The sequence below is a fragment of the Cyprinus carpio genome, unplaced genomic scaffold (assembly GCF_018340385.1).
Source record: "Cyprinus carpio isolate SPL01 unplaced genomic scaffold, ASM1834038v1 S000006768, whole genome shotgun sequence".
NCBI classification, from domain to species: Eukaryota; Metazoa; Chordata; class Actinopteri; order Cypriniformes; family Cyprinidae; genus Cyprinus; species Cyprinus carpio.
This window is the reverse complement of record NW_024879362.1, coordinates 271,798-281,477: the sequence shown is the minus strand read 5'-3', so window position 1 is coordinate 281,477 and position 9,680 is coordinate 271,798. Positions and strand designations below refer to the sequence as shown.

Below are 9,680 nucleotides of genomic sequence, written 5' to 3'. Positions count from 1 at the left end.
ACTGAACACAAAACTAGAGACTTGTTTAGTAAGATTTTATCATAAAATATTTTAGAATTTTTTATCATGCAATTTAAAACATTTTAACTGCTTAATTATTGTTTGCCTGGTTTTATTTTGTGTTTATGTAACTCTTGTATTATTGTAACTCAGATTTTGGCATAAAGATAGCATTCGATGCGGACAGCACTGAACACATGACTTGTATTATGAACTAGTAGATGGTCTTCCCCAGTGAGTCTCAGTCACCTGGCTTTTTAAATTGTAACCTTGAAACGTGCATTTTTTGTAAACCTACTTTGAAATGATAAGTACTGTGAAAACTGCTATACTTGTACAACATTTAACCATGGTTTTACTGCAAATGCTGTAGTAATGGTTATTTTTGTATTTACTATGGTTTTACTGCAACAGTCATAGTTAAACCATGGTGATTGTAGTAAAACTATGGTTGATTTAGTTTTTACTGTTTTACTGGTTGTACTGAAAATGCTGTAGTAAAATCGTGGTTAATTTTCAAAACACTACAAATAATCGTGAATTATCCACTTTTGATTAAAGCATCTGGTAAATGTTAATGTATTTGTACATGTAATATGAAATAAATTAAAATATTAATTAAGTTGCAACTGTTCCGTAACAATGAGCAAAACACCAGTGAACCGTGTCCATGCAGAGCGGCCAGGATGCATAGTCCCAACATCGGCCAGAGAGCATATCCGATCAGAGGCCGACGTCGCGGCAACATCTTCCCTATTAGCAAACGGACCCTGAGCGACATCGTGACGATGGAATTTTGTATGTCGGGTCGACATCGGCCCAACGTATGTGTGCTGTCTGGGTAGTATACGCACAGTATCAGATTTGGATCGGTCTCGTCTGACCGATACCTGATCCGCAGAAAATGCCAGGATTGGAGCCGATACCGATCCCGAGTATGGGATCGATGCATCCCTAATAATAATAATAATAATAATAAGCAGCAGGGATCCCCAGACCAATACACTTCGTCAATACTAATCTTATATACAGGCACTGGACTAAAAATACATTCAATCAGTCATCGCTCCCAAAATGAATTCAATGGGTCATCTTGTTAATGCTGTAAATTAATTACAGCAATAAAAGAAAATGTAATCATGAACAAGAACATAAACAACATCATATTAGACTATATTATAGAATAATTGCAAATTATTGCACAGATACTATTTAAACTGAACTGAGCTGCATGATGACATCACTGAATTCAATAATGAACTGCCTTTAACTGTCATTTTGCATTATTGACACACTGCTTTCCTAATTGATGTTGTTCAGTTGCTTTGACACAATCTTTTTTGTTTAAAGCGCGATATAAATAAAGATGACTTGACCACACAAATTCTGAAATGACATTTCCCTTACATTCAACTTTCAAAAGTGCATTCATCTTTGCCATGTTACATTCATTTAGTTGACTAGTGCTATATGCTGTATTAACAAAAACATAAATGGGATTAATTAGGGGTGCACCGAAATTTCGGCCGAAAATGGCATTATCGGTTTCGGGCCGAAATAAAAAGTCCAGCCGAAAATGAATGTCAACCGCGCCCCTCCCATCCGTGCGCTAGCGCTTGGGTTTCACTTACGGTCAAGCTGTTATCACTCGTCACCCACCCCTCCCATCCGTGCTCAAGCAGGTTTCACGCACATTATTTCGACGAAGAGAAAAAGCAGCGAGTGCGTGAAATGACACAAAAAGAGCTGACGGAGATTGAAACATCTGGTGAAGGAAGAGACTCGACGGGGAGCGCACCTCAAACGGTGCCCGAGAAACGGTCACGTACAAATGAGGAGGCGTACACTCCCTCACTTTCTGAGATGTTTAACCAAACCAATACATAAAAGCACCCAAACAAGCACAGCCGCACAAAAAATAGAAACCTAACAAAAAATAAAAACCCATCTCTGGACTACTGGCGCGCAAACAAAGTGCAAGTAAATGCAAGTAAAATAATTGTTTACATGCAGCAACAGAATAGAGGCCCACTGCCATTCTGTGATTTTTGTGTGCAGTTATTCAGATAATTGTGGATTGTTTTTTCCCCCACAAATGTTAAACTATTTTATTCAATGGAAGAAAACTTGAAGAATAATATTATTTATTTATTGTTAAAAAATATTTTAGGTTTTGTTATGTAACTGTAAGTGTTAATAAAAGTTTGATGATTATTCTATTGGTTTGTGATTTTTCATTTCAGATCCATTAAAAATTAAGCAATACTTTTTTAAAAGAAGCCATTTTCGGCTTCAGTTTCGGTTTTCGGCCAAGTGCATCCTAAATTTTCGGTTTCGGTTTCGGCCCAGAATTTTCATTTCGGTGCATCACTAGCATTAATAAAAACACACTGACAAGCTACGCAATATCGCATTCATAATCTAATGCGACTCATCTGCGATTATGATTATGAGATATTGCATAGCTTGTCAGTGATCTACGACTCTATGTGTATCCATCTGAAAGCACGTGATGGAGATTTACTTTTAATCACAGAACACCGGCTTTACTGATGAGATGCACATGACAATCACATGCGATTTATTGTGCAGCCCTAAGTTTGTTTGTTGATCACAAAGTACAAAGCAGATGAGGAAAACTACGATGCCGGGTGTATTCAAAGAGCTGCCATTACTGTCTAGAGTGCGTGGAATGGTGCACTGTGATTGGTTGAGCTGATATATCATACTCTGGTAGAGAAGGGAGACTGGCATTTGTTTGGAAAGAAAGGGAGAAAACATGACAGAATAACACGGCGGATATCGCATTTCGCTGAAAATTTAAAACTGACTTTTAAATACGACCAGATACAATACTGATTTTGGCGGAAACTAAGTATACTCTAAGTTTTGGATAAGAAAAAATGTGTAGTACAAAAACATAACATTAAAAATTTTATAAATCATTCATTTTTTCTAAAGAAACATTGTCCAACAGCGACACCAGCAGGTAAATTTACAGTGGGAGTCTGCGTCTTTTCTCACCTCCACTGAGCCCATTGAGTTTAGTTTTAACAGACCAACTAAAGCAGGGCTATTCAATTGGCGGCCCGCAGGCCCAATCAGGCCTGACAATCATCTTCATCCGGTCCGTGGGAAGAGTACGTCCAGATTGCACATACACCTTGAATTGTTTTTGAACTAATTAGTTTGTCCACAAGGTGGTAACACTGGCCCGGGCCGTTGTGTCACACAGCCAAAAGAGAAAAGGAAGAGACGCAACAACAACAACAACAACCTACCGGAGACCTCAACATCAATAGATGGAAGCATTGATAAGCGCTTGTGTGATGGGCTTAACAGATATCACAACTCTAGTTTAAACGAGTATAAAAGCAGTCTAATCGGTCATAACTTGTGGTGAGAAATAGCGCAGACACTGAATGAAGATGTTTATCAAATGTAGTTTAGTTTGAAAGACTGAGCCGCTTCAGACAAGTGCACCATTAGCGATTCAATGGACAAAAACACACAATTATGTCAAAATGCACGGTCTTGGTGAGTGACCTTGTAAACATGGTCTTAAATGAGTTATAAAGTCCTAAATGACTATAAAGAGTTGGGAGAAAATCAGATGTGTGTCAGATCCACATCATGTGCATCAGGATTTAAAGAGGCAGCGCTGCTTTTAAAGTGAAACCTGATGAAGTCTGTCATGGATCACAGAAGAAAAAGAAAATAAAAAGAGAACTCACTGGACTGCTCTAGTCGCTGATGAACTTTTGTAGCTTGAATAAAGATTCATCTATATGCATATACAATTTATAGTTTATGTGAAGATTGTTTTACGTTCACTTAAATTAAAAGTTGTTAGGCTATATTTTTTCATAGCCTAAATGTTAAAAATAATGGCTTTCAATTATACTGTAATGTTGAATGACTATAATTAATGGCTAAAATTGAGGTGAAAATGCATTAATTGAGACATCCATAGCAGTATTGGTATCAAAAATACTGGCCTTTGTTAATAATAGCCTACTTAGTAAAGAGATGCTATTAAACAAATATTTAAAATATACCTGTCAGACTCTGTTCCGAGTTTTGTTTGTGTTTTGCTCCCCATGTGTTTCTGTCCTGATTATGTTGATTATTAATTTGATTCCAGGTGTTTCCTGTGTTGTTCCATTGATCCCTGGTGTGTCGAATCGTTAGTCCCTATTGTCTGAGTATTTAACGACTGTTCTGTTCCCTGTTGGTTTGTCCGGTACTGTAGATGTCAACTTCTTGTGCTACGTGTGATTCTCCGCGATATGAATAAATACCTTGGTTTTGTAGTCCTGGTCTCCTCGTTCCTTGCTGCGTAGCAATTCATGACAGAATACCGGACCATACATGATGACTATGGCTGAAGACAGGCTTTGGTGTCCGCAGCAGGGCGGTCGGGAATTGGAGAGGTATGTGGAGGAGTTCCTAGAGCTCTCCAACCAGGTGAGCTGGGTCGACTCTGCATTCGGTGTCTGTTTTCGGCTGGGGCTGGATGATGATGTAATCAGCTGCGATCATCCCACTTGTAGTTTTCCCCTGATTGAGCTGGTTAGTCATGTCCTTTATTTACAAACCCGATTCCAAAAAAGTTGGGACACTGTACAAATTGTGAATAAAAACAGAATGCAATGAAGTGGAAGTTTCAAATTTCAAATATTGAAATTTTCAAATATTTTATTCGGAATACAACAAAGATGACATATCAAATGTTTAAACTGAGAAAATGTATCATTTTAAGGTAAAAATAAGTTGATTTTAAATTTCATGGCATCAACACATCTCAAAAAAGTTGGGACAAGGCCATGTTTACCACTGTGTGGCATCCCCTCTTCTTTTTATAACAGTCTGCATTGTCTGGGGAGTGAGGAGACAAGTTGCTTTTTAGGAATGTTGAGACAAGTTTAGGAATAGGAATGTTGTCCCATTCTTGTCTAATACAGGCTTCTAGTTGCTCAACTGTCTTAGGTCTTCTTTGTCGCATCTTCCTCTTTATGATGTGCCAAATGTTTTCTATGGGTGAAAGATCTGGACTGCAGGCTGGCCATTTCAGTACCCGGATCCTTCTTCTACGCAGCCACGATGTTGTAATTGATGCAGTATGTGGTCTGTCATTGTCATGTTAGAAAATGCAAGGTCTTCCCTGAAAGAGACGACGTCTGGATGGGAGCATATGTTGTTCTAGAACTTGGATATACCTTTCAGCATTGATGGTGCCTTTCCAGATGTGTAAGCTGCCCATGCCACATGCACTCAAGCAACCCCATACCATCAGAGATTCGTCTGACCACAGAACAGTTTTCCACTTTGCCACAGTTCATTTTAAATGAGCCTTGGCCCAGAGAAAACGCCTGCGCTTCTGGATCATGTTTAGATATGGCTTCTTTTTTTGACCTATAGAGTTTTAGCCGGCAACGGCGAATGGCACGGTGGATTGTGTTCACCGACAATGTTTTCTGGAAGTATTCCTGAGCCTATGTTGTGATATCCATTACAGTAGCATTCCTGTATGTGATGCAGTGCCATCTAAGGGCCCAGAAGATCACGGGCATCCAGTATGGTTTTATCCAGCCTTAACCCTTCACACAGAGATTGTTCCAGATTCTCTGAATCTTTGGATGATATTATGCATTGTAGATCATGATAACTTCAAACTCTTTGCAATTTTTCTCTGAGAAAATCCTTTCTGATATTGCTCCACTATTTTTTGCTGCAGCATTGGGGGAATTGGTGATCCTCTGCCCATCTTGACTTCTGAGAGACACTGCCACTCTGAGAGGCTTTTTTTATACCCAATCATGTTGCCAATTGACCTAATAAGTTCCAAATTGGTCCTCCAGCTGTTCCTTATATGTACATTTAATTTTTCCTGCCTCTTATTGCTACCTGTCCCAACTTTTTTTGGAATGTGTAAGTCTCATGAAATCCAAAATGAGCCAATATTTGGCATGACATTTCAAAATATCTCACTTTCAACATTTGATATGCTATCTATATTCTATTGTGAATAAAATAAGTTTATGAGATTTGTAAATTATTCCATTCCTTTTTAACTCACAATTTGTACAGTGTCCCAACTTTTTTGGAATCAGGTTTGTAAATGGAGCTAACCTGGAGGTAGAAGAAATTCAGAATGATCCTCATCCAGTCCCTCCCGAAAACCACCAAGCCTCACCAGCTCACCCTTCGCCAGGAACCTCCACATACCCAGCCAAATGTTCTGACCACCCATCTCCTCCCAGCACCGTCTCTGTCCTCAGCCCAGAGAAGCCGGCAGTTCCAGAGTCAAGCCCGCCGGATGTTAATATGGCAAGCCCGCCAAACATTAATATTGCAAGCCCGCCAAGTGTTCATGTGGCCCCAGTGTTGGTTCCAGTCCCAGTGCCTGCTCCTCGTAAGCGCCTTCCAGAGCACCCTCCAGTGCCAGCTCCTCGTAAGCATCCTCCAGTGTTGGCTGCAGCACCAGAGATTGCTCCAGTGTCGGCTCCAGCCTCAAGACTCACTCCAGTGCCAGCTCCTTGAAAGCGCTTTGATGTGCCTGCTCCTCCAGAGTGCCCTCCAGTGCCAGCAACACGTAAGCGCTACCCTGATCACCAGTTAAGCCCACGGAGGGCTCCTGATCCCCCGTTAAGCCCAGGGAGGGCTCCAGGCCCCGAGTACAGCCCCGTAAAATTTCCCAAGTATTTTTCTGGGGGGGTAGTAGGGTCCCAGAGGCGGGGGCTGGCGCCACGGCCTCGGAGGCTGCTCCGCTCTGTATGAGGGTGTCCCGTTTCTGACCCGAGTGACCTCCAGAGCGCCCACCACTGATCAGTCACCACTGATAAGCTACCCCTTTGGATTTTATTGCATGAGGACACACCTTTCTGAGGGGGGCGTTATGTCAGAGTCTGTTACGAGTTTTGGTTGTGTTTTGCTCCCCATGTCTTTCCATCCTGATTATGTTGATTATTAATTTGATTCCAGGTGTTTCCTATGTTGTTCCATTAGGGCTGGACCAGAATATTAGAATATTCGTTTGGTGGGATGGCATTCGATTTTCAATTTTGAGATTTGAATATTCGTTTTTTTTTTTGTTGTTGTTTCTTGAAAACCTGGCATCCCCCGTGAAATGGTTCTCAATTGCATTTGAATATGAATCACCCATAAGTGAACATTACGAACATTATGATTCAGTTCATCTGTAAGAGAAGACAAAATGCCGAAGACCTCAGCTGTGTGGGACCACTTTAAATTGAGTGAGGACAAGACAAAGGCAGTGTGCCAAATACGTGATTTCAAACTGGCCTACCACAACAGCACATCAAATCTGAAAAATCAACCGGGTTCTGTAAGTAGTATGCCTATAGTATATTGTTGGTGTAAAAAAAAAAACAGCAGTCAAAAAAAATAAAAAATTACCGTAGCCCAGGCTAATAATAATTTGTCTATAGGGCACATCCCCAGGTATCGAAGCCGTCAACATGCTCAACCACACCCAAAACTTCACAGCAGATCCTACAATTCTGAAAACTGTTAACGGAGAAAAGAAAGAGAGAGATAACAGATGCTATAGTGGAGTTCATCGCTATGGATATGAGACCCAAGGCAAAGGCTTCAGAAAATTAATTAAGAAGATGGAGCCCGACTACTGTCCCAAACCGCTCCAGTATTTCAAACGCCCGGTCTCTGAAGTACAGTGATCTGCGAGGCCAAATTTCTGCTCTCGTTGGAAATTCAATGGCTTAAGTTTCACAACGGACATTTGGACCTCGGTGAGTATGGAGGAGTATATGGCTGTCAAAAGAAAAAATGTGCTGTGTAAATAACTTCTGACATCATTTGGTACCGACATTCGTTATTTACAATTACCATTTTAGATCGACAAACTGTACTATATAAGATTACTACTCAAATTGAAAGCATAAATCCAGGCTACCCCATGTCATTTTCAAAGCATAATGCAAACCTGTGACATTCATTCACTGACAATCAGCTGCAGCGCTAAATCTGGAAGCGTGTACACTTAAGTGCCGGCAACCCGTCAAAATAATAGCCTGCTGATTTTAGTTTGAAAATAATGAAAATTCATATAAAAAAGTAGTAGTAAATATTAGAATTTTATTTTTAAGTTTACTATTAAACAATTGTATTTGTATTTAATACTACCTTTTAATTTTAAAAAGTATTATTACACATTATATTATCTAAATATAATATATAATATATATTAAATATTATCACTATTATGTATATATGTATATATATATATATATATATATATATATATATATATATATATATATATATATATATATATATATATGTATATATAGTTATATTTGATGGGTCACGCTATATGCAGTGTGTGGACCAAACCGAATCTCCAGGTTCTTATGAGAACCAGGCTGAAAAAATTATGTGCACCCCTGCTAATAACGTACAACAGCACTCAGGAGTGTGAATTTGCTTAAATAAACAATGCCAATACAGCTGAAACGGTGTGACATGATGTGTAAAAGCCTAATGGTGTGAAGTAAATTATAAATACAAGACTAACCCGAAGTGTTTCTGCATCCAAGGGCAGAATCATGACCTACAGTTTATTTAAAGGAAAACCAGAGCCACACTAGCCATGCAGCTAACACACTCCTTCTTTATATATAATACACAGCTAAAGCTAACCAGCTAGTAGGAAGGCGTTGTATGCAAAAAAGACTTACTGCCCAAAGACAAAGGGTGGCGGGGGAGAATTATGAAAACATTTGCATAATCACAGTCTTCGCTATTCCTACAGCCAGGGGCGGATCTGGTAGGAGTGATCGAGCTTTCCAAAGCGACGCAAACCCCACCATGATGTTTTAAATCACTAACAAGCGGAGAAGGAGACAGGGAAGCCACGCAGACCCAAAACAACACAGTTTGACTCGCATTCCCAGGAAATGCTTTGTTTCCTACCTCCGGGTCCGTCCGAGTTTTCGTTTAAACTGCCTGAAGAATCATGATGACTGCCCACACAGCCACCCATGGATGTTTTCATGCGCCTCTTCCCCTCGCTGACCCGCTATGTTTCGGTTTCCCCCCGTCCTCTCTCTGCTGGGATATAGATTGATAGGTCGCTGGAGAGAGGCGGGGTGGGCATATGCACACACGGCTTTGGCTCAAAACCTAGCTGCCTGTTCACAATGCAATCGGAACGCGTATTGGCAGGACACATTAGAAAGGTCTTGGCTAGTAGGACACACTAGAAAGAATATTAGTTTCTTACGTGTAATTTTTACACGTTATAGTGTTTTAACATGAAATGCTGCTTTTGATATGGTGTTTCAAGTACCGATCAAATAAATTGATTTATTTATTTTTGTTTGTTTGTTTGTTTGTTTGTTTGTTTGTTATTGAAATATGGAAAGGAAATATAAGTGCAGGCATTTTTTTTTCTTCATTTTTTTTACAACAATCTTGATAGACCAAGGGTGTCAAACTCAGTTCCTGGAGGGCCACAGCCCTGCACAGTTTAGATATAACCCTAATTAAACACATCTGATCCAGCTAATCTAATCATATAGGCTTATTTGAAAACTACATGGTATGCGTTGGCGCAGGGTTGGAACTAAACTCTACATTTATTCAAGGGCAGGCTCTAAGATGGTTTAGATCCTACCTGTCCGATCGCTACCTCTTTG

The 9,680-nt window shown here is 39.9% G+C and overlaps 1 protein-coding gene across 6 annotated transcripts in view; it reads right to left on the bottom strand.

The window, feature by feature from the left end:
• The window catches only part of LOC109067520 (ubiquitin domain-containing protein 2), a 100,859-nt gene extending 91,641 nt beyond the window's left edge, over window positions 1-9,218 (bottom strand). For 2 of the 6 annotated variants that reach the window (XM_042756010.1, XM_042756013.1), the window contains exon 1: window positions 8,956-9,149. Coding sequence is in view for 2 of the 6 variants with exons in the window: in XM_042756014.1 (XP_042611948.1) it covers window positions 8,956-9,037 (82 nt within the window). In the remaining 4 variants the exon portion in view is untranslated. Of the gene's footprint in view, window positions 1-8,955 lie in introns of all 6 variants that reach the window. The other 4 variants (XM_042756014.1, XM_042756007.1, XM_042756016.1 and 1 more) reach the window with 4 other exon arrangements.
• Window positions 9,219-9,680: the final 462 nt, after the last annotated feature.